General features: G+C 39.8%; 1 protein-coding gene across 2 annotated transcripts in view; it reads right to left on the reverse strand.

Moving 5' to 3' along the window:
- Nucleotides 1–26,562, reverse strand: part of CUNH11orf49 (chromosome unknown C11orf49 homolog) — a 222,694-nt gene that overhangs the window by 146,123 nt on the left and 50,009 nt on the right. For both annotated transcript variants that reach the window (XM_017529275.1, XM_017529273.1), the window contains exon 2: nucleotides 25,765–25,867. In XM_017529275.1, the coding sequence (XP_017384764.1) occupies nucleotides 25,765–25,867 (103 nt within the window). The remainder of the gene's footprint in view (nucleotides 1–25,764; nucleotides 25,868–26,562) is intronic.

Genomic DNA, 26,562 nt, shown 5'->3' on the forward strand with positions numbered 1-26,562 from the left:
AAAAAAAAAAAAAAATTAGCCAGGCGTGGTGGTGTGCACCTTTAATTCCAGGTACTTGGGAGGCTGAGGCATGAGAATTGCTTGAACCCAAGAGGTGGATGTTGCAGTAAGTTGAGATTGTGCCACTGCACCCCAGCCTGGGCGACACAGTGAGACTCTGTCTCAAAAAAAAGGGCCTAGTGCAGTGGCTCATGCCTGTAATCCCAGCACTTTGGGAGGCTGAGGTGGGCGGATCACATGAGGTTGGGAGTTTGAGACCAGCCTTACCGAGATGGAGAAACCCCGTCTCTACTAGAAATACAAAATTAGCTGGGCGTAGTGGCACATGCCTGTAATCCCAGCTACTCAGGAGGCTGGGGCAGGAGAATCACTTGAACCCGGGAGACAGATGTTGCGGTGAGTTCAGATCATACTACCCCAGGCAACAAGAGTGAAACTCCATCCCCAAAAAAAAAAAAAAAAAGAAAGAAAGAAAAAAAGGTTATATACTGCATAAAGTCCATTTATATGACATTATTAAAAAGCCAAAACTATAGTGATAGAGAACTAATCATTGGTTGTCAGGGGTTTGGGTTGGGAAAAAACAGGAGAGGGTGTGATTATAAAGGGATAGTAAGAGTTTTTTGTGGCTATAAAACTGTTCTATATATTTACATAAGTTAAAAATTCATAGAATTTGCCAGGCGCCAATTCTAGTGGCTCACTCCTGTAATCCCAGCACTTTGGCAGACCAAAGCGGGCAGATCACAAGGTTAGGAGTTTAAGACCAGCCTGACCAATATGGTGAAACCCCATCTCCGCTAAAAATACAAAAATTAGCCAGGTGTGGTGGCGTGGGTGCCTGTCGTCCCAGCTACTGGGGAGGCTTAGGCAGGAGAATCACTTGAACCCAGTAAGGAGAGGTTGCAGTGAGCCAGGATCGCGTCACTGCACTCCAGCCTGGGCGAGCGAGATTCAGTCTCAAAAAAAAAAAAAAATCATAGAACTAAATGAAAAAGTATACATATAATTTGGTAAGTTTTTATATATGCATATACCCAAGAAACCGTCACCACAATCAAGATAACTAACATATTCATTACCTCCAAAAGTCTCCTTCAACCCCATTTGGAATCCCTCCCTCCTGTCTGCCTGTGACTTCCTGTCTGCAACAGATAAACTTTCTGTTACCTTATATTAATCTGTCACGATAAACTAATCTTTAATTCCTCTCAGCAATGTTTTGTAATTTTCAGTGTAAACCTTTTGTAAGAATTATTTCTAAGTTGTTTGTTTGTTTTGTTTTGTTTTGTTTTGAGACGGAGTCTCCCTCTATTGCCAAGCCGGAGTGTGGTGACATGATCTCAGCTCACTGCAACCTCCACCTTCCCAGTTAAAACAATTCTCCTGCCTCAGCCTCCTGAGTAGCTGAGACTATAGGCATGCACCACCATGCCTGGCTAATTTCTGTATTTTTAATAGAGGCAGGGTTTCACCATGTTGGCCAGGATGGTCTCGATCTCTTGACTTTGTGATCTGCCTGCCTCAGCCTCCCAAAGTGCTAGGATTACAGGCGTGAGCCACCTTGCCTGGCCAGTAGCTTGTATTTTTTTGATGCTATTGTAAATGACACTGCTTTAAAATTTTAAATTTCCAATTGTTTTTTGCTAGAATACAAAAATACAATTTTATATATTGATATACAGCCTTGCTAAATTCACTTATTCTAGTAGAGTTTTGTTGTTGTTATTGTTGTTGTTGTTTTTTGTAGATTCCATAGGCTTTTTTATAAAGACCTATGCAACAAATCTGTTTTTTTTATTTTTCTTGCCTTATCCACTGGTTAGAACCTCCAGGACAATGTTGAACAAAAATGGTGAGAGTGGAAATTGTTGCCCTGTTCCTGATTTTAGCAGGAAAGTCTTCAGTCTTTCACCATTAAGTTTGATAGGTTTTTCATAGATGCCCTTCACTGGGGGGAGAAAATTCCATTCTATTCCTACTTTGCTAGGAGGTCTTTGTTGTTATTATTTGAGACAGGGTCTGGCTCTACCACCCAGGCTGGAGTACAGTGGCATGATCTCAGCTCACTGCAACCTCTACTTTCGGGGCTCAAGAAATCCTCCTGCCTCGGCCTCCCGAAGTGCTAGGATTACAGGTGAGAACCAGTGTGAACGGTCTGGTTTTTGTTTTTTTGAATCAGGAATGAATGTTGGATTTCATAATGCTTTTTAGCGCCGGGCGTGGTGGCTCACGCCTGTAATCCCAGCACTTTGGGAGGCCGAGGTGGGTGGATCACGAGGTCAAGAGATCGAGACCATCCTGGTCAACATGGTGAAACCCCGTCTCTACTAAAACTACAAAAAAGTAGCTGGGCATGGTGGCGCGTGCCTGTAATCCCAGCTACTCAGGAGGCTGAGGCAGGAGAATTGCCTGAACCCAGGAGGCGGAGGTTGCGGTGAGCCGAGATCGCGCCATTGCACTCCAGCCTGGGTAACGAGAGCGAAACTCTGTCTCAAAAAAAAAAAAAAAATGCTTTTTAGCTATTTATTGAAACAATCTTATTTTTTTCATTTATATGGTGGGTTACGCATTTCTTTTTCAGAATTTTTAAGTTTACATTGATTTTTAAATGTTAAACCACCATGCATTCCTGGAATAAACTCCACATGGTTCTTATGCATTATTGGATTCAATTTACTAAAATTTTAAGAATTTTTGTGACAAGGAATATTGGTTTGCAGTTTCCTTTTCTGGAAATGTCCTTCTTTTGTTTGGGTATTAGATTAATGCTAGTCTCCTAGACTGAGTTGAGAAGTAATTCCTTTCAATTTTCTGGAAGCATCTGTGTAGAACTGGTGTTCTTTCTTCCTAATATATTTGGTAGAATTCACCAGTGAAATTCCACCTGGGCCTGGAGTTTCTTTGTGAGATTATTTTTAACTACAAATTCAGTTTCTTCAAGTTATCTATTTCTCCTTGAATGGCCTTTGTGTCTTTGTCCATTTGATCTAAGTCATTGAATTTGTTGGCATAAAATTGTTAATATTTCCTTATGATCTCTTAATATCTACAGAATCTGTACTGGTGTATCTCTCTCATTCCTGATATTGGTAATTTGTGTCTTGTCTTTGTTTTGTTGTGATTAGTCTGGCTCGTGATTTTTCAATTTTATTTATCTTCTCAAAGAGCCTGCTTGGCTTCACTGTTTTTCTGGTATCTTTTTCATTGATTTCCACTCTAATCTTTATTCTTTCCATCTCCTTCCCCACTAACTTTTAAATTGCTCTTTTTCTAATTTCTTTCTCTTTTTTTCCCTCCCTCCTCTTCCCTTACTTCCTTCCTTTCCTTCCTCCCTCCCTCTCTCTCTTTCTTTTTTGTTTTGAGACAGAGTTTCACTCTTGTCGCCCAGGCTAGAGTGCAATGGTGTGATCTTGGTTCACCATAACCTCTGCCTCTGGGTTCAAGGATTCTCCTTCCTTGGCCTCTTGAGTAGCTGGGATTACAGGCACACGCCACCACGTCTGGCTAATTTTGTATTTTTAGTAGAGACGGGGTTTCTCCATGTTGGTCAGGCTGGTCTCAAACTCCCGACCTCAGGTGATCACCTACCTCAGCCTCCCAAAGTGCTCGGATTACAGGCGTGAGCCACCGCGCCCTACCCTTTCCCTCCCCCTCCCCTTTCCCTCTCCCTCCCTTTTCCCTCCCCTTCACTCCCGTTCCCTTCCTTCCTTCTCTCTTTCTCTCTCTTTCCTTCCTTCCTTTTTCTTTTCTTCTCTTTCTCTCTTTCCCTCCTTCCCTTTCTCCTTCCTTCCTTCCTCTCTCCCTCCCTCCTTTTTTTTCTCTCTCTCTCTTTCTTTTCACAAGGTCTCACTGTGTCACTCAGGCTGGAATACAGTGGCATACTCATGTTAATTGCAGCCTTGATCTTCTGGGCCTAAGCCATCCGGAGTAGCTGGGACTACAGGTGTGCACTACCATGCATGGCTAATTTTGTTGTATTTTTTTTGTAGAGACAGGGTTTTGTCATGTTGCCCAGACTGGTCTCAAACTTCTGGGCTCAAGCAATCCACCCACCTTGGCCTCCCAAAGTGTTAGGATTATGGGTGTGGGCTACTGCACTGGGTTATTATTAAAAAGTCAAAAAACAACAGATGCTGGCAAGGCTGTAGAGAAATAGGAACACTTTTATACTGTTTGTGGGAATGTAAATTAGTCCAACCATTGTGGAAGATAGTGTGATGATTCCTCAAAGATCTAGAACCAGAAATACCATTTGACTCTGCAATCCCATTACTGGGTATAAACCCAAAGGAATATAAATGATTCTATTATAAAGAGACATGCAAGCATATGTTCACTGCAGCACTATTCACAATAGCAAAGACATGGAATCAACGCAAATGCTCATCAATGATAGCCTGGATAAAGAAAATGGGTACATATATACCATGGAATAAGGAACCAGATCATGTCCTTTGCAGGGACATGGATGGAGCTGGAAGCCATTATCCTCAGTAAACTAACACAGGAACAGAAAACCAAACATTCCATGTTCTCACTTATAAATGGGAGCTGAACAATGAGAACTCATGGACACAGGGATGGGAACAACACACACTGGGCCTGTTGGGAGTGGTGAGGGGAGGGAGAGCTTTAGGAAAAATAGCTACTACATGCTAGGCTTAAGACCTAGGTTATGGGTTGATAGATGCAGCAAATCACCATGGCACACACGTTTACCTGTGTAACAAACCTGCATATCCTGCACATGTATCCTGGAACTTAAAAAATATATATATCCTGCATGAATGGCCATTAAAAAAAGAGGAAACAAAAGAAAAAAAATATATAGATATATACATAGCCATTATATATGTAATTTTATTATATATATTTTAACAAATATATATAAATCTTACCATTCTGTCTGGCACCAATACGGCAAGAGAGCAAGAGGGTCAGGTATTTTCTTTTTTTTGAGACAGAGTCTCACTCTGTCTCCCAGGCTGGAGTACAGTGGTGCAATCTCGGCTTACTGCAACCTCCATCCCCCAGGTTCAAGTGATTCTTCCACCTCAGCCTCCTCCCGAGTAGCTGGGACTACAGGCATGAGCCATCATTGCCCAGCTAATTTTTGTATTTTTAGTAGAGACAGGGTTTCACCATATTGGTCAGGCTGGTCTTCAACTCCTGACCTCTTGATCCACCTGCCTCAGCCTCCCAAAGTGCTGGAATTACAGGCATGAGCCACCATGCGGCCGGATCAAGTATTTTCTAAATAACAAAGGATAAAAGGGTTCTCTCTGAAATTTTTGTTTTAACTTTAACATTAGACCCAAGGACACCTGACCTCAGTAGTGTAAAAAATGCTCATTTCCCCCTTTTATTCCTATAAGAGATAGAAAGAAAAGAAGACTCAGTTCCTAGCTCCTATAAAATCAGGGAGATTACCAATCCTGATTTACATAGAGGGCACCTCAGAGAAAACCCAATGGCATAATTTAAGGAAACAGCTCTCATTGTGAATCCAGTCATACCTGACAGCCAATTCCTATCATTATTATATCCTTGAAATGGAAGTCAAGGGTCACAAATTATTTACAAAGCAAATAATAAAGTTCAAGTTTCTCCTTCTCTGTTTTTTCTTCCTTTCACCTACACAGCTATCCACAAAGCAAATAAAGTTTGCTTTGCTATCTCCTATCCCCGGTCATTTTTCTCTTCCTTTCCCCTATACAGCTACAGGTTGTAATATCCCTTTCTTCTTCCTCTTCTCTCTCCATTATCTTCATCAACAATGCACTTTTTAAAGGACTACTTCTCTTTCTCTAAGCAAGTATCTAAAATAGCAATGGCAACAGAAAACCTCAGTGAGGCCTTCTCTGTCTATACTATTCAAAGTAGATTTCCATCTCCCAGTCATTCAGTAGCCCAAAACTCTCCCTTATTTATTTATTTATTTATTTTTTAGAGACAGAATCTCACTCTGTTGCCCAGGCTAGAGTGCAGTGGCTTGATCACAGTTTACTGGGCTCAAGCAATCCTTCTGCCTCAGCCCCCTGGGCAGTTGGGACTATAGGTGTGTGCCACTATGCTTAGCTTCTTCTTCTTCTTCTTCTTCTTTTTTTTTTCAAAGAAACGAGGCCTTGCTAAGTTGCCCAGGCTGGTCTGGAACATCTGGCCTCAAGCAATCCTCCCACTTCAGCCTTCCAAGTCGCTGAAATTATAGGCATGAGCCATCATGTCTGGCTCCTGATTTCCTTAATAGAATTCATCACTATCTGAAGCTACCTTACTAATTTATTTATTTATTCATTACATGTCTAGGGTGCAACAAGCCTGCAATAAACATTTGTTAAATGTATGTTAATCCACATACTGCAGCATATTCACACCAACTTTTATTACTGAAAAACTACCTAAATCCATGTTGTGATATGAAAAATTAGGCATCTGGAAGAGCATCACAGAAAAGAAAATGGGTCAGAAAACCTGCCAATTAGGGCATTAATAATGGAGAGGAAATAAGCTGATTACACAATGAACTTAGATTCTTAAAAAGCCATACAAGACAAGAAAATCACAGTTCTCAGAAAAAGTGAAGCGTGATAAGGATGGATACATGGCCTACTTTAAAGTGATTTTTGCATCTAAGAAACTCTATACTTAGTTTCTTCTTCATATCTCTCTCAAGAAGTTTAATAGAAATATATCTTTGAAATTGTGCCCACACCCCAAAACTTGGAGCCTCCTGTGGCTGTGTTAAATTACATGAGTACTGAAGGGAGAAGAATCTCTATTTTCATCTACTCTACCTGGTTCCTTTTCAAAATTCAACAAGGGCAAATAAGAAGTCAATACTTGCAAAGTTCTATCCACTAATCTAGATACCCAAAGTCTTGTCTTCTCTCCATTCATCTACCAATCTGTAAGTGTCAGAGACTTCTAGGCAATTCCTACCATCTGGCATATTTCTCAGATTTGGAAAAAAAAAAATGTAATAAAAATGTATTTTAAATGGATCATTCATAGTTTTTTTTTTTTTTTTTTGAATAAAAAGTTTGACAGACTGACACAAATGTGTATTCTTAGAAAAACTGTGGGTGATAAATATTTCAAATTCCTAAAGTAGACTTCAATTCCACTTCTCTCACCACTTAAAAATTAGTTTTAATATGTTTCGCTTTCCTTTATCTCCAATATTTCAATAATACATTAGGAAGTATTTGGGGGGAATTTTATCAGTACTCAAGCAACTACTGAACAGGCAGAATCCCATCTTGGGAAACTGAAAGATGTCCTTTCAAGAAACTCCTGATACTTAGTAATACATCTTCTCTATTGGCAATTTCCAAGATTTTCCTAGGAATCACACTGAAGCTTGAGGGAAGAAAAAAAATTTACCAGGGATAGTGTTAACATCAAACAAAATCTAAATATTACCTGGAAATAAGAATAACAATCCAAGCATAACTCTCTCTTTTTCCCTACAAAATAAAAGTCACTACCACATAACATTTATGAGAATTCAGTTTCATCTGGTAACTAATACACTCCTAAATGACTCAAGAATGTACCACAAAAATTAATAACAGTAGTAGGGTTCTTGGTTGCAAGCAACAGAACCAAATCTCACTATCTTAAACAAAAAGGGGCTCTGCTGGAAGGGCATTATTGGTGGCTCATAAAATCCACAGATGGCTGAACCATCGGAATTGGAAAACAGACAGGAATCAAGGGAGCTTTGGAGGCTGAGCATCTGAAACTAGGCAAAGGTCTCACCACAACTGTCTGATCCATAAGTAGCTACTGCAACTGACACATCATTCCATTAAAGTCTCTTTGCTTAAGATGGCCAGAGATAGTTTCTGTTGCTTTGGCCACAAACATTTACTGCTACAGAATTTGTACAAAGTGAGGTTCTTTGAAGAAAAGCTGGTCCCACTCTTTTGAGGAATTTCATTTCTCAACATGGTCTCCATTCCCATCCACTTTCCTCTTTTTGATCAAGTCACACTAAACTTAGGATCTACTTTTTATTTCCACTCCCTTCCCAAGTAGTCCTCTCCTCCTGGAGTTCTGTTCTTCCTCCTCTGTCTGATAATCATCTATACATTTTTTAAGCCTAAATTGAATGTCACTATTCTGTGAATTCTTTCCTGACTGTATAAATAATCACTTTTTCTATCAAAGTTTATTCACTAGTCCAGCACTTCCAATGCTCTATTTTACTTGTATTTGTGTTCCTATCTAATTTTTACATGACAGTGAATTTCTTGAGGACCATATGTGACACAGTGATTGGCATATGATAGGTGCTTAATAAATAGCTACTGAATTTTAAATTTTAAATTTTAAATATTGAAAGAAGATCAAGTAATGAGTTTCTCAGCATTTAAAGGTACTGTCTTTGTCTTTCTTTTCTTTTCTTTTTTTTGAGACAGAGTTTCGCTGTCGCTCTGTTGCCCAGCCTGGAGTGCAGTGACATGATCTTGGGTCACTGCAACCTCTGCCTCCCAAGTTCAAGCAATTTTTCTGCCTTAGCCTCTCAAGTAGCTGGGATTACAGGTGCCTGATACCACACCCAGTTAATTTTTCTATTTTTAATACAAATGGTTTCACCATGTTCACCAGACTGATCTCAAACTCCTGACCTCAGGTGATCCTCCCACCTTGGCCTCCCAAAGTTCTGGGATTACAGGCATGAGCCACCATGCCTGGTCATTTTGCCTTTCTACTTATTTCAATATAATTAAGCCGTGCACAAACTGGCCCTATCCTCATTATATATTTGCTGTTTGTTGCTTTTTACCTTGTACTAGTCCTCCATGAGTCAAATTAGATTCCTTTATGATCCCTTGCAGTGTATGATATTTTCTACTTCAACTAAGTATTAATATGTTTCACTGGAATGCATGTTCTAAAAGAGTTCTTCCTCCAACAAAAGTAGAGTAGGTAATTCAGACTAACTCTTCTGGCTGAGAGAAAAATCAATAAATTATTAAAGGCAATTGTCTGAAGTCATCAGAGAGCCACCAAGGCAAATGAAGAATGACAAGGCCAAGTTATGAAAGAATAAAACTAAGAAAGGTGAGCTGAGCATTTAGTGCCCCTTTTCGCAATGTGTGGGATTTCTAAACAGAGGGTCCATGGATTAAAGTCAAGAGAACCACACACTTGGATGGGGAAATTTTTATATCTTTGTTTTTACTAAACTCTACCTGGAATTTGGCATTTCCTTCTATTATGAACATACACATAGTAGAATTAGTAGTACCTGTGACTCTCTCAATAATAGAAATCTTGACCAGGCGAAGTGGCTCATGACTATAATCCCAATACTTTGGGAGAACGAGGCGGATGGATCGTGAGGTCAAGAGATCGAGACCATCCTGGCCAACATGGTGAAACCCCGTCTCTACTAAAAAATATAAAAATTAGCTGGACGTGGTGGTGCATGCCTGTAGTCCGAGCTACTCAGGAGGCTGAGGCAGGAGAATCCCTTGAACCTGGGAGGCAGAGGTTGCAGCGAGCTGAGATTGCACCACTGCACTCCAGCCTGGTGACGGAGCAAGACTCTGTCTCAAAAAATAAATAAATAGACCAGGTGCAGTGGCTCATGCCTGTAATCCCAGCACTTTGGAAGGCTGAGGTGGGCGGATCACCTGAGTTCAGGAGTTCGAGACCAGCCTGATCAACATGGAGAAACCCCATCTCTACTAAAAATACAAAATTAGCTGGGCATGGTGGCACATGCCTGTAATCCCAGCTACTCGGGAGGCTGAGGGAGGAGAATCGCTTGAATCTGGGAGGCAGAGATTGTGATGAGCCAAGATCTCACCATTGCACTCCAGCCTGGGCAACAAGAGCAAAACTCTCTCTTAAATAAAATAAAATAAAATAAAATAAATAAATAAAAGACATCTCAGCTATTGGCTAGGCACAGTGATTCACACCTGTAATCCCAGCACTTTAGGAGGCTGAGGCGGGAGGATCACTTGAGGCCAGGAGTTTGAGACCAGCCTGGGCAATATAGCAAGACTCCATCTTTACAAAAAAATTTAAAATGAAAAAAAAAAAAAACAATCTCAGATATTTTCATGTAACATTACTGTCATGCCAGTTATGTCACAATATCATTTACACTTATCACCACTTCAGAAATAAGGTATTATTATACCCACTGGTTGCTCTAGGGGCCTCTGACAGTTCTGGAAGCTTCAACTGATACACTGCGCAGTTAATAATTTTGAATTAATTTAAGTTCCTGAGTTTTCAAATTACTGTTAGGGCTTGCAGATTATTAGAGTTCCGGACCCACCCAGGTTGGGGAGTTGGACTCTCGTAAACACCTAAGGCTTTTTTGCTATTCCAAAAAGCTATCCTGAAAATCAGCCCTCCCTGATATATAAATCTATATTCAAATTGTTTCAAATCCTCATGGGATTGAGGTAATCCAGAATTGCTAGTGCCTAGGCCATCTGCCAGAGCAAATACAAATCCTCTCCGAAGAAAGATAACATCATTCTGGGCCTCACATTATCTGTACAGTTTGTCATACACAATTTACAGAACTCAACTAGAGAAAATAAGAGTATGACACAAGAAAAGATAATGGAGTAAAAAAACAAAGAGATAGGACAGAAAACAGAAACAGACACACATGGAATCCAGATAATAAATTATGGGCTTTGTAATAACCATGCTTTATTTACTATCAAGCAAACGAAAGACAAGATTTAGCAAGGAAACAACCAAAAACTGAATAAAAAGACTTGAACTAAAAAAAATATAATAACTAGAATTAAGAACTCAGTAGATGAGTTTAATAGCAAATTAGACAGAAATGAAGAGAGAATTAATGACCTGGAAAATAAATCAGAAGAAAATATCCAGAATAAAGCATAAAATACAAAATAATGAGCTGGGCATGGTGGCTCATACCTGTAATCCCAACACTTTGGGAGGCCAAGGTGGGCAGATCACTTGAGGTCAGGAGTTCAAGACCAGCTTGGCCAACATGGTGAAACCCCATCTCTACTAAAAATATAAAAATTAGCCAGGTGCAGTGGCAGGCACTTGTAATACAAGCTACTCAGGAGGCTGAGGCAGGAGAATCACTTGAACGCGGGAGGTGGAGGTTGCAGTGAGCCGAGATTGTGCTACTGTACTCCAGCCTGGGTGACAGAGTGAGACTGAAAAAAAAAAAAAAAAAAAAAAAAAAAAAAAAAAAAAAAAAAAAAAAAAAAAAATAGCTGGGCACAGTGGCTCACACCTGTAATCCCAGCACTTTGGGAGTCTGAGGCAGGAGGATCACTTGAGCCCAGGAGTTTGAGACCAGTCTGGGCAACATGGCAAAGACCCTATCTCTTAAAAAAAAAAAAAAAAAATTAGCTAAGTGTGGTGTTATGCAACTATGGTCCCAGCCACTTGGGAGGATGAGTGAAGCAAGAGGACTGCCTGAGCCTAGGAAGTTGTGGCTACAGTAAGCCATAACTGCGCCACTGCACTCCAGCCTGGGTGATAGACAGAGATCCTGCCTCAAAAAAAAAAAGCAACAGAGACACAGAGAGAGTAGAACAGAAGAAAATTTGAAGAGATAATAATTGAGAATTTTCCAAGACTGATAAATGATATCAAGCTACAGTTTCAAGAAACACTAAGAACACCAAATAGTTTAAATATAAAAAGAAGCAAATCTAGGCACATTATAGTAAAACCGTCAAAAACCAAAGACCAACTAGAAATAGCTAAGAACCATCCAGAGATTTTTAAAAGGGTTATTTTCAAAGAAGCAAGAATAAGACTGAGAGCAGCTTCTCAACAAAGTCAACAGAAACCAAAAAATGGTGAATGGTAAAACAGCTGCCAACCTAGAATTCATCTCAGAAAATAAAAAATTGCCCTTCAAAGACCTATAGATTAGTTAATAGTTTTGAATTAATGTTAAGTTCTTGATTTTGGCAATTATAGCATGGATACGGAAAATGTTAACATTAGTAGAAGCTGTATGAAATGGATGCAGGAACTCTACATGATTTTTGAAACTTTTTATAAGTCCAAAATCATTCACACACATTCTAAAAAGGTAAAATAAAGACACTTGCAGGATGGAAGCTCCATAAGAGTTGAAATTTCTGGTCCGTTTTTTTCACTGCTATATCCATAGCATCTAGAATGCTGACTAAGACATAGGCACCCAGTAAATATATATTGAATGAATGAGTGAACAATAGTAGCGGTAGCTACCAATTAATTCAACACTTACTGTATCTCAGGTGGAATACCAAGCAATTTACTTTCATTAACTCATTTAATCATTCCAACAACTATGTAACATGGAATCTTATATTTTATAGATGAGTCTCCTATTTTATAGATGAGTCTCCTGTTTTATAGATGAGGTAAGCAATCTGCCCAAGCTCGCATACCAGAAAGTGGCAGGCCCTCTAACACGGATCTATCTGACTCCAAAGTCTATGTGCTAAACCACTATGTTATGGTGCTTTCATGCGGCAAAATATGTATCCTTTCTGTTTTGTTTATCCAAAATCTACCTACCTTTCCAAATCAAGACAACTCCTCTATAATGACGTAGCTACTTTTATTTAACTAATAGCCATTTTTTTCCCTTACTCTCAATTCTCAGTGTACTGGGCCATATAACTTAATGCTATTATATAACATCTTGTATTGTTCTGTAATTGTTTGTTATTCAATGGGTTTTATCTCTTTAACCAGATTACACCTCACAGGGAAGTGACCATGTCTTATATTCCTATTGACATAAAGCACATTTGAAGCTCTACAACAAAATATTTTTGTAAAGGGATGAAGAAAAACATTTCCATGCAAGAAACTGTTTTTCAGGCTTATCTGGTCTAAGATTCTAAAAATCAAATTTGACTCACACACACACAAAGGAACCACTACCTTAAAAAGGTGGTTTTTATCTCAAATTTTCTATATTATCTCTTTTTCCTTCTGACATGTTAGTGGATGTTCAGGGTAATTTGGACATAGCAGTATAAGTTCTCCTGGTTAAACCTTCTTGAGAGGGTATATAGATTGCATAGAAGGTAAAGTGTGAGAGTGTGCAGATGAACAATTATCCCCACACATGTAAGCTGCAGTTTGTCTGGTGTAAATATACTCTCCCTGCCTGGAACTGCCTGTGTAATGTTCTCTCTTTGGGCTCTGTGGTTTCTCAATACATTCCAACTGTTCAGAGGCTGCAGCTTGGCTCTGCAAGCACAGATAAACAGCTTCCTGGAGCAGGCTGCCAGCATGAGGAGCAATGACCTCAGCAGAGAATGTCTGCTTTTCATTACCCTGAGCACATCACTGTACCACTAGAGCTAAGATGGGAACAACACAAGTGGGATAGAGTTGGCCGACTCAAGTCTGCCATTACACCTTGAGTTTTAAAATGTTGGTATCTGGCCGGGCGCGGTGGCTCACGCCTGTAATCTCGGCACTTTGGGAAGCCGAGGCGGGTGGATCATGAGGGCAAGAGATCGAGACCATCCTGGTCAACAAGGTGAAACCCCGTCTCTACTAAAAATACAAAAATTAGCTGGGCATGGTGGCGCGCGTCTGTAGTCCCAGCTACTCAGGAGGCTGAGGCAGAATTGCTTGAACCCAGGAGGTGGAGGTTGCGGTGAGCAGAGATCGCACCATTGCGATCTGGCCTGGGTAACAAGAGAGAAACTCCGTCTCAAAAATAAATAAATAAAAATAAAATAAAATGTTGGTATCCAGAGGAAAGGGGTTATGGACAGAAAGTGAGAAAATGGCATATGCAAAGAAAACAAAGATAGGAAAACTTTCTTAGGCTATTCTATGAATGAACTAAATGATAAATGAAGTAGCTAAGAGTCATGCAGGAAATCATCGAATGTTTTAATCTTGAAAAATATATACAAAATACAGGGCAAGCAAGAAGTGTTACAGAAAGTAAGAGAGGCCAGGTACAGTGGCGCACACTTGTAATTCCAACATTTTGGGAGGCTGAGGTGGGAGGATAACATGATCCCAGGAGTTCAAGACCAGCCTGAGCAACAAATTGAGGCCCCTGTCTCTACAAAAAAGAAAAAAAAAGCTGAGTATGGTGGCATGCACCTGTGGTCATAGCTATATGGGAGACTGAGGCAGGAGGCCTACTTGAGCCCAGGTGGTTGAGGCTGCACTGAGCCATGTTCACGCCACTGCACTCCAGCCTAGGTGACACAGTGAGACCCTATCTCAAAAAAAAAAAAAAAAAAAAAATACTGTAACAAAAACAACAACAATAAAAAAAAACAAGAGACTAAAAAGTCCTCAAGATCTTCAACTTTGATGCCATTTAAAGAGAGAGAAAAGGAAGACTATCCAGATCCACAGAGATGCAAAGATCCCAGAAAAGCGGAGCTTAAAGGAAATAACACATAATGAAGATGAATTATATATAGCCAGACATCTTATGTGTGTCATTTCATATGATTTGCCTAACAACCCTAGAAGGTAGATATTATCATCCCTAGCAATAATCCAGACCTAGAAAATTATAAGGACATCAACAAAGACATTTGTTGTTGATACTATTGAATGACAAAGGGGTGATTTCAAGTCTGCTTCTATGGCCACCCAAGAAACAATGCTTTTCCCAAACATCTCTCATTGTAGTATTATCTGTTGTTGTAGCCCCAAAACTCAGCAATCCTAGAACTGTGTCCTAAAATAAATGTATACTCGTGTCACTTTCTGATAAGACAGTTTCTGCAGTGCTGGTAGCATTGCATCTGGTAGTTGAAGAAAGGAATCACAGTTATGTCCTCAGACAAGAAATTGGTTAGATATGACCCCTCCTGAAGGATCCTGAGAGACAATTTGTCTTTTGGAGAAGTCACTGACTATAATGATGCACCTGCCATGGGGCTGGGAGCTAAGGGATAGACAAACATTTTAGCAAATTCTAATCGCAGAGAGAAGCTTCATTTGACTTTCATTTCACTTTTCTCAGGGAAGAAGAACCTTTGTGTTACTGCCAAAATCCCAACTGTCCTTCCTTCCTCTCTATCCCTTCCACCCCCATGCCAGCTCATTAAAGATCTTCTGGTTAAAGGTGCCAAATTGTGTCATTCCTTCCTGCTCTACTGCCAAGCCTGTGCCCCTAGCACCACAGATTGATCCGCTGGAGTTCTGGGCAAATTATGGAAGAAATTAAAAGCACTAAAAATTTTAAATTGTTCTCTTGTGGGTGAAGTAAAGCTTTTTAAACTTCTTTTTGTAGAGGCAGAAGTCTCATTGTGTTGCCCAGGCTGGTCTCAAACTCCTGGCCTCAAGTGATCTTTACACCTTGGCCTCCCAACGTGTTGGGATTATCGGTGTGAGTCACCGCACCTGGCCTAGTTTCTTAACTTCTGATGACTGACTTTACATTGCTAATGGCATGACAGACTTGCTAATTCAGATTCATATAAAGATCCTTCATATTATTTATAGATTGAAATAAATCAAGTTATTTCTCTAAGGGGACATATTTTAGTGTAAAGAATTTTACCTAAATTTTATACTAGCTAGCTGCAAAAGCAGCTCCCATGCAAAGAGAAATATCACTGGGGCTTGAGAACACTTCAGCCAAGGATGGCGTTCCTTCATTTCCTCTTACGGAATGGTTTCATAACAGCTAAGTTCTCTTAACTAGTAGAAGTCAGGGTTGGAGGGGGTAGGAAGGTATTTCCTGACAGGGAGAATCTGGACCCAATTATTATTTCTGTAACCTTTGACTCTGACTTCTAAACGAGTCAAGGGACCAGTGGGCTGTGAAACAGCTTCCTCTGTTACCAGGTCAAGTGCTGCTGGATAGTTTCCTGTAACCATAACACAAAGGGACTGAAGAAGAGAGATGGATTCTACAAAAACAGGAAACTTCTCGCATCCTCAGTGACCCTGGATTTTTAAGTTTCAAAATAGATTTTGGTGACTTAACTCGCTACTATGGCCCCCTGCAGTCCTTTTGCTATAGCATACCTCTAGTAATACAGAAAAGAGCCAGAATCCTCTATAGATTTGGTTCTATGATGACCTAACAGAGGTGCCTGGCCCAGTAACAGTGGCAATAGGATTGCTTTAACTGAAGACAAATCTATTCCTGGCAATTATCTGAGTCTGTGAGAATCCAGATGCTGACAATGAGAAATGGGTAATTTTCTGTTACAATGTGTCGACTCCAGCTAAGAACTGAGCTATGGAAAAAAGGCAGGGGAGGGGTGGGTGCAGGAGGAAGCATTACCCCTTTTGAAGAAGTCTGTAATAGGATTAGTCACCATTATTTTACCACACCACATTTTGGCTCAATTTAACAAAAATAAGTAGATAAAACATGAGGAGAAATGACCCAGAGAAGTCTCAAGTCCATCTCTCATTCAGAACTACGAGCCTGGAAATCAGTGAAGTCCTGGTTTGTTCTGATGTGCTTCTGGCTGCCCTATACTCTGTTCCTCTGATACCATGGACATAAGAAGAACTTCATTTCCTCTTATTTTCCCCAAAAAACACTACTTAAATTCTAGGTGGTGAATTATCCTAAAAAAATCTGCCCCCTTTAGAATGAATGTTTATACCCCGATTGTTCTAGATTATGTAGGAAAGAAGTGCGTCATCTTTTCACAGGGCTTAGAGTACCTGTCCGGGAAAAAAAAAAAAAAAAGAAATGATACATATTTTATAATCATGGATTGTTTTCATTAGATCTACATTTTAAGTTATTTAGGAATATGCACTATTACCTTCGTAACAAATCTGCATGTTCTGCATATGTATCCCAGAACTTAAAAGTAAAAGAAAAAAGAAAAAAAAAGGAATATGCACTATTGGAATCTCTTTTTTGTCTCCAAGGATGAATAATGATGTTCATATTTTATGGATTTATTTGAAACAAAATTAATTCTGATGATTAACATGTATAAAAATAAAATTATTAATGCTCCTTTTCTAAAAACTGACAAAGATTTCTATCTCCATATTCATACTATGCAGTGCATAATACAAATACTTTTGATGACTAATTATTTTATTTACTTTCACTGGTTAAACAGGAACAGGGCATGAGGGAGGCCAGCTACCCATGAGGTGGTCCTAGGAACACTGCTTGTTAAGGGTACTCCATTCTCAGTAGCAACAAATAAAAACAATCAAATGATCTTTTTCTGTCACAGGAAGCTTATTTAGATAATCAAGGTGGACAAAGAGAAGGTGAGTCACCCTCTGAGCTAAGTTATTGGCTCTCTGATGGGATGAACCCTCAATCTTCACCTCCCTCCAAGAGGCCTTCCCTGTCCTTCCTATATATTATGTTACTCTGGCTGTTTTCTTGTTATTTATCTTGTTACAGTTACCAGCCATGTAACCAGGAGAATGTTACCAAGAGAATGTTACTTTTATGCACCTGAATTTCCTTATGAGTAAAATGAGGATAATACTAATATCCTGTTTGTAGAACTGTGAAGATTAAGTAAAATAATGCACATCATACGCTTAGAACAGTGCCTAGCAGACAGTGTTGATTAACTATTAGATATTCTCATCCTCATCAGTTTGCTTGTTTATTGACTACTGCCCTCATTAAACACTAGGTTCATAAAGATAGGTACCTTATTTCTCTTGCTCATTGCTCTATTCCCATTGCATAGTATACTCAGGCACAGAGTAGGTGCCCAAAAATAATTTGTGAATAAATAATTCACAAATGAATGCTGTCTTACATTCTCACGTATCCTTAAGATAAACCAAAGGTAGTCTGTATACTTCTTTCCCTTGCAACCAAAACAGTCACCATAAAAATTCACCAAGAAACTAAAATCATCCTTTAAAAAACAAAAACAAGACACTTGATCATAAGAGTGAATCCTCCTGGGCCCACCAACCAAGACCACAGAATATTATTCTTTTCTATATTAGTACGTGGAGGTCAAGCTCCCTGATGCCACAGTGTTATAACTATCAATTTAGCCTGTGAAGAATGGTTCTCAATTCTGATAGGAATTCTCAGATTTCAGCGTGTTTTTCTCTCATCATTATTTTCCAATGTCTCAAAAAGCCACATTTCTCATTTTATCTTTACCACAAGAATCTGGTCACACTCTGTTGTGGTTTCTAAGTTAGAACTACTCTTGCCTCATTTTCTTGGATGTACTTCTTCAGAGGTCCTGACCCAGTGCTGACATTTGGCCTATTCTTAGAGTAGCACCTCTAAATATTAATTTCTTTTACCTTCCACTGGTTGAAGGACAACATTCAGAGGTAGAGGTTACATAGAATATAAAAGAAAATCCTCTGGGATTTAGTGTCTATCCTTCAAGAGTATCCAGAGGAATATGATCTACAGAGCTCCTGGTCTTGCAGACATACACAAAGTACAGCTCAGCTACTCGTGTTTTACAGTCTATCCAGATTTGCTGGAACAGTCATGGACTTGTTTGAAAACACCAACAACCAAGGGGTGACAGACAGCATAGATGAGAAGGCAAGCAGACCCAGGGAAGAAAATCAGAAGAGAAGCCTTCCAAAAACAATTTCAAGGAGTACTTTTATCATTGTTTAAAGCTAAATCAAGCTCCATTAAATGTATGAAAATCCCAAGGTGTGAACTTGAAACTGTAAGATGGAAGGGTACTCTCAACATATTTTTAAAAATCATGCTTTCTGCTCTTTAGAGCCAGCTCTAGTTGCATCTCCCAAAAGGCCAATATTAAACGTTTAAATGGCAATGAACTGAGGTCACCAGCTAAGGCTGTGTGATAAGCTTGAGAAGTATAATTCATAAGGGAGAATTCAAAAATTGTAGAAATTATAGCTAGAAGAGACCTCCAAATATGATCTGGTTAGCCCTCTAACAACATTAAGCAGTAAAGTGGCCTGGAGATAACAGAGAACAATGGCCTCTGTAATACTGCAGATGAGGCTTGATTCCTGACTCTGTCATTTAATAGCTTGTGAACTTGAAGAAGCTACTTTTTTTTTTTTTGAGACGGAGTTTCGCTCTTGCTACCCAGGCTGGTGTGCAATGGCGCGATCTCGGCTCACCGCAACCTCCGCCTCCTGGGTTCAGGCAATTCTCCTGCCTCAGCCTCCTGAGTAGCTGGGGTTACAGGCACGCACCACCATGCCCAGCTACTTTTTTGTAGTTTTAGTAGAGACGGGGTTTCACCATGTTGACCAGGATGGTCTCGATCTCTTGACCTCGTGATCCACCCGCCTCGGCCTCCCAAAGTGCTGGGATTTCACAGGCTTGAGCCACCGCGCCCGGCCTAAGAAGCTACTTTAACCTTTCTGAGCATCCACTTCCCCCTCTATAAAACAGATATTAATAATAGTACCCATCTCAAAGAACTGTAGTAGCTGAAACAATGGTATTAGTTTAGTAAAAACTGTATATTATAACATATAATTATTATATTATTTTTTATTATTTTTGGCATTTCCCAAAAAAACAATAGCTATGCTTTTAATAACCAGGAAAATAATTACACATATAATTATTATATTATTATTAACATGTAAGGCTTTATTAAACCCACTTCAAAGATAAGGCAACTAAAGCCCAGATTTCAGAACTTTGCCCAAGGTTAGAGAGTGAGGACTTATAAGAAAAAGGGGCTCTGCCGGGCGCGGTGGCTCAAGCCTGTAATCCCAGCACCTTGGGAGGCGGAGGCGGGTGGATCACGAGGTCAAGAGATCGAGACCATCCTGGTCAACACGGTGAAACCCCGTCTCTACTAAAACTACAAAAAATGAGCTGGGCATGGTGGTGCATGCCTGTAATCCCAGCTACTCAGGAGGCTGAGGCAGGAGAATTGCCTGAACCCAGGAGGCGGAGGTTGCGGTGAGCCGAGATTGCACCATTGCACTCCAGCCTGGGTAACAAGAGCGAAACTCTGTCTCAAAAAAAAAAAAAAAAAAAAAAAAAAAAAGAAAAAGGGGCTCTTCTTCTTCCTAGGGCAGTGCTCTTTCTACTTTATTATGCTTCTCTTATAAATCAATACAAAACTGAAGCCTGAAAGTGAAGGATTTTCACTGGCTAAATCGAATTCACAAAGTAAACTCAGGAGCTTTCATCATTCAGGTCTCTTTGTCTACCAAATTATACTTACACCACTTCCCATTCTGCCGTACATCCATACCTTTCAAGTCTTCAAAAAAAGAAGAAACAAAAAAACCCCAAAAAATTTTGTGGAGCTGGTTTACTTTTCACTTCTCAAAATAACTTACCTCAGGCCAATCTGATGTCATAGAATTATGGAAATGTCAGGTATGTGCCACTCGTATATTGTGTAAATTTTAGTTTTCTGGGGACAAGAAACAGGCCACTTGGAAAGTACATTTCTATTAGCACTGTCAGCCTTACTACTGGTTCACTAAAGCTCAATATTGGCTACACACAACAGTGGAATTCACTTTCGGATTGCTGGGCACATGGTATATAGCTTCTAAAATCGCAGAATATAGCTTTACCAAAAAGAATCAAGAAAGGGGGGAAAAGACAAGAAAATAGTCCTTATTATAAGAAAATATAGAAGAGAAGATGGTATTCAATAACTTAAAATATAGATATTGCTGTAGATTCAATAAATAATTACCTAACATCTATTATATGCGAAGCATTATGCCACGTACCAAGAATGCAAAGATGAAGAATAAATGAGGCTGGGCATGGTGGCTCACACCTGTAATCCCAGCACTTTGGGAGGCCAAGGCAGGCAGATCACTTGAGGTCAGGAGTTCGATACCAGCCTGGCCAACATGGTGAAACCCAGTCTCTACTAAAAATACAAAAATTAGCCAGGCATGGTGGTGCATGCCTGTAATCCCAGCTACTCAGGAGGCTGAGGCATAAAAATTACTTGAACCCGGGAGGTAGAGGTTGCAGTGAGCCACGATGGTGCCACTGCACTCCAGCCTGGGCAACAGAGGGAGATTCTGTCTCAAAAAAAACAAAATAAAACAAACAAACAAACAAAAACGAGTAAATGATCCCTACCTTCAAGGAACTAGTGTAATAGGGAAAAGACTTATAACAGAGGGGAGGGAATTAAAATTTAAAAAGCCAGGAAGAAGCATTAGCCCCAGAAGAGTCATATTTCACTTGGCAAGGAGCCTCAAGAGTGCTGGTATAGATTAAATGGCCTAGAAACTTGACCCGTAGGCTTGTCATTTTGCTTGTCAGTTCTATAAAAACAAGCAAGGCTATTCAATCTCAGTCTTTATTTCCTGCCCGCCTCATTTGCTCCAGCCCATATCATGAGAACAAGTAAAATTCCCTTCTCTACCTCATCCTCCTTTAGAAGACTAGGAGAAAGGAACAATTTTCCTCCCAGAAAGCGTCTTGTTCCAAGGAACCTAACATGTCAATCCATGAAAAATACAGATTTCATTGATAACAACTTGAGAGTTCAGCAAAAGAGCTAGGGAATGTCAAGTATTCCCCTAACAGCAACCCAAGTTGAGGCTATTAGAATAGCTGTCTGATCTCCAAGGAGCCTCTGAAGAACAGAAAGGAAAAAAAAAATCTATGTTCAAGGAAGATGAACTTGAGTACATGATTTACTTAAATGGAAGCCTATAAGGATTATTCTTCCTTTCTTAGAATGTTCCCAATAAACCAGAAGAAAAGGAAACAGAATCCAAATGATAATATAAATAAGTGATAGCATATTGATAATAAAAATAGTGCTCTCTATTTCTTTAGCACATCCTTTCATGAAGATTGATGTGTTTTGCATGGTACTGGTACAAAAACAGACCAATGGAAAGAATAGAAAACTCAAAAATAAAGCACACACTTAAAACAATCTTATCTTTGACAAGGCTGACAAAAACAAGCAATGGGAAAAGGACTCCCTGTTCAATAAATGGTGCTGGGATAACTGGCTAGTCATATGTAGAAGAATGAAACTGGACCCTTACCTTTCACTATATACAAAAATTAACTCAAGATGGAATAAAGATTTAAATGTAAGACCTCAAATTATAAAAATCCTAGAAGAAAACCTAGGAAATATCCTTCTCAACATCAGCCTTGGCAAAGAATTCTTGGCCAAGTCTCCAAAAGCAATTGCAACAAAAACAAAAACTGACAATTAAACTAAAAAGCTAATTAAACTAAAAAGCTTCTGCACAGCAAAAGAAGCTTATCAATAAACAGACAACCTACAGAATGGGAAAAAAATATTCACAAACTATGCATCCAACAAAGGTCTAATATCCAGAATCTATAAGGAGCTTAAATCAAGAAGCAAAACCCAAATAACCCCACTTAAAAACGGTCGAAGGACATAAACAGACGCTTTGTCAAAAGATATACAAGTGGCCAAGAAGCATATGAAAAAATGCTCATTATCACTCATCATCAGAGAAATGCAAATCAAAACCACAATAAGATACCATGTCATGCCAGTCAGAGTGACTATTATCAAAAAGTCAAAAACTACAGATGCTGGCAAGGCTGCCGAGAAAAGAGGATGCTTACACACTGTTGGTGGGAATGTAAATTAATTCAGCTACTGTGGAAATCAGTTTGGAGATTTCTCAAAGAACTTAAAACAGAGATAGCATTTGACTTGGCAATCCCATTCATTAGTGGGTATATACCCAAAGGAAAACACATCATTCTCCCCATGTACTCATACATTCATCACTGAACTATTCACAGTAGCAAAGACATGGAATCAACCTAGGTGCCATCAAGGTAGATTGGATAAAGAAAATATGGTGCCCATATACCATGGAATACTATGTGGCCATAAAAAAGAATGAAATCATGTCCTTTGCAGCAACATGGATAGAGCTAGAGGCCATAATCCTAAGTGAATTAATGTAGAAACAGAAAACCAAATACAACATGTTCTCATTTATAAGTGGGATAGCTAAACATTGAGCATTCATGGACATGAATTTGGGAGCAATAGACACAGTGGACTCCTAGAGGGGATGGGGGAGGGGAGCAATGGGTCAATAACTACCTATTGGGTACTATGCTTACTACCTGGGTGCAATGTACTCATGTAACAAACCTGCACATGTACTCCTTCTATCTAAAAGTTGGAAGAAAAAGAAGATTAATGTGTTTTTCAAGTGATTATCTCAATCCACCTCAAAACACTTCTGAGATACTCAAAAAGTAGTAATCAGTTGGGTGTGGTGGCTCACACCTACAATCCCAACACTTTGGGAGGCCAAGGTGAGAGAATCACTTGAGGCTCAGAGTTCAAAGCCAGCCTAGTCAACATGGAAACTCTGTCTCTACAAAAGAAAAATTTTAAAATTAGTTGGGCATGATAGCACATACCTGTAGTGCCAGCTACAGGGGAGGTTGAGGCAGGAGGATTGTTTGAGCCCAGGATTTCAAGGCTACAGTGAGCCACAATGATGCCACTGCACTCCAGCCTGAACAACAGAGTTAAATTCCGTCTCAAAAAAAAAAAAAAGGCAGTAATCATTTCGACTTTTACACATCCTAAGCATACTTTACCAAGAAGTATGATCTTTCAAAAATATAATCTACAAAAGATATTCTCCCTCTAGAAATATTCCTATTCCTTTTAAAAAATTTTTTAAGTTCTAATTTTCATGGGTATATAGTAGGCATATATATTTTGGGGGCACATAAGATGTTTTGATACAGACATGCAATATTAAATAATCATATCATAGATAATAGTTTATCCACCTCATCAAGCATTTATCCTTTGTGTCACAAATAATCCAATTATTTTAATTATTTTAAATTTAATTATCTTTTAATTATTTTAAAATGCACAATTAAGTTATCATTGATTATAGTCACCCTGTTGTGCTATCAAATAGCAGGTCTTATTGTTTTGTACTCATTAACCATCGCTATCTCTTCCCTCAGCCCCCCCCCAACCTTCCCAACCTCTGGTAACCATCCTTCTATTCTCTTTGTCCATGAGTTTAATTGTTTTGGTTTTAAGATTCCCACAAATGGCCGGGCAAGGTGGCTCAAGCCTGTAATCCCAGCACTTTGGGAGGCCAAGGTGGGCGGATCACCAGGTCAAGAGATTGAGACCATCCTGGCCAACATGGTGAAACCCCGTCTCTACTAAAAAAAAAATACAAAAATTAGCTGGGTGTGGTGGCGTGTGCCTGTAGTCCCAGCTACTTGGGAAGCTGAGGCAGGAGAATTGCTTGAACCCAGAAGGCAGAAGTTGCAGTGAGCCGAGATTGTGCCACTGCACTCCAGCCTAGCGCCTGGCGATAGAGTGAGACTCTGTCTCAAAAAAGATTCCCACAAATAAGTGAGAACATGTAACATTTGTCTTTCTGTGCCTGGATTATTTCACATAACATAATGATCTTCAGTTCCATTCATGTTATTGCAAATGACAGGATCTCATTCTTTTTTAGGGCTAAATAATACTCCATTGTGTATATGTACCACATTTTCTTTACCCATTCATCTGTTGATGGACACTTTGATTGCTTCCAAATCTTAGTACTCTAAACCAGTGCTGCAACAAACATAGGAGTACTGATATTTACTCAATATACAGATTTCCTTTCTTTTGAGTATATACTGAGCAGTGGAATTGCTGGATCATATGGCAGCCCTATTTCTAGTTTTTTTTTTTTTTTTTTTTTTGGAGTTTCGCTGTTGTTGCCCAGACTGGAGTGCAATGGCACGATCTCGGCTCGCTGCAACCTCCGCCTCCCGGGTTCAAGCAATTCTCCTGCCTCAGCCTCCCGAGTAGCTGGGACTACAGGCACGCACCATATGCCCAGCTAATTTTTGTATTTTTAGTAGAGACGAGGTTTCACCTTGTTGACCAGGATGGTCTCGATCTCTTGACCTCGTGATCCGCCCACCTCAGCCTCCCAAAGTGCTGGGATTATAGGCGTGAGCCACTGTGCCCGGCCTATTTCTAGTTTTTTGAGGAAGCTCCAAACTGTTCTCCACAGTGGTTGTACTGACTTACATCCCCATCAATAGTGTAGAAGGGTTCCCTTTCTCTGCATCCTCTCCAGCATTTGTTATTGTCTGCCTTTTGGATAAGCCATTGTAACTGGGATGGAATGTTATCTCACTGTAGTTTTGATTTGCATTTCTCTGATGATCAATGACGTTGAGCACCTTTCCATATGCCTGTTTGCCATTTGTATGTCTTCTTTTGAGAAATATCTATGCAAATCTTTTGTCCATTTTTTGATGGGATTATTGGATGTTTTCCTATAGAGATGTTTGAGCTCCTTATATATTCTGGTTATTAATCCCTTGTCAGATGGGTAGTTTGCAAATATTTTCTCCCATTCTGTGGGTTGTCTCTTCACTTTGTTGATTAGAAATACTCTTTAAGTGGCTGGCACAGCATCCTGTAGAAAGAAAACTGCAGAGGAATATTACCCTAAACAATTCCATGAGAAAAGCCAGCCATGAAAAAAACAGGCTAGATGAACACCAACTAAGGGAAATTCAGGTGAATATTTTGAATAAAGGAGAAAGTTATAAATTATAAGAGGAACCTAAAGAAACAGATCTAATAGATCAAACAAGCAGTTGTTAAGCAACTGTAGACATAACCATTCATGAGACATCACTGAACAAAACTAGCTGCACCACAGGCATGCTCCAAAACATGTTTGGGCAGCCCACGACCAACCTACCAAAACCAAGCATTCACTGCCACTACAAACTCAGTATTGTTCTGCTCTATTCTTCAAGTATCCTGCCTGCTTCCAAGTGCCTCCTCTGGGTTCACTGTATTAGTAAAACATTCATGTACTTACTATTCAGTGAAGAACCTGGCAATGCCATATTGGCTAATATCTTCCCTGTTCTCCAGCAGCTGGCACACTGCATCCTCCATGTAGGTGAGGACATGTCGCTGAGCTACAATCAAATAGCAAGAGAGAAAGAGAAAATGAGAGAAAGATTAAAAAAAGAATTCTCCCAGTCCTAGTAGGAAGCCATGTGTAAGGCAATCCAGGTGTGGGCTCTGTCTGATGAAATGGATTGGAATAGGCAATGCAAACTTGCTGGCCCTAACTGAACTACGGTCTCAAAGGATAGATTGGCAGATGATGAGAACATGACCTATTGCCATTTGACTGGCTGCTAGTATTAGCATCAACCCTTCATTCTTCATTTCAGTGACAACAGTGGGCTGAAGAAATTTAGCACCATTCAGCAGATATACCTGGAAGTTATTTTCTTTCTACCTCCTTCTATTCTTTTCCACTTCTGTGTCAGAAACTTATCCCAGGAAGTCAGTGATTCCACACTTGAAGCATGGATGGTCTGATTGTAAAGAAAACTCTAGATCGGGCACGGTGGCTCACACCTGTAATCCCAGCACTTTGGGAGGCCGAGGCAGCGAATCACGAGGTCAGGAGTTTGAGACCAGCCTGACCAACATGGTGAAACCCCATCTCTATTAAAAATACAAAAATTAGCTGGGTGTGTGGCACCTCCTGTACTCAGGAGGCTGAGCAGGAGAACTGCTTGAACCCAAGAGGCAGAGGCTGCAGTGAGCCGAGATTGTGTCACTGCACTCCAGCGTGGGTGACAGAGTAAGACTCTGTCTC

This window comes from Cebus imitator, unplaced genomic scaffold, assembly GCF_001604975.1.
Source record: "Cebus imitator isolate Cc_AM_T3 unplaced genomic scaffold, Cebus_imitator-1.0 Scaffold58, whole genome shotgun sequence".
NCBI classification, from domain to species: Eukaryota; Metazoa; Chordata; class Mammalia; order Primates; family Cebidae; genus Cebus; species Cebus imitator.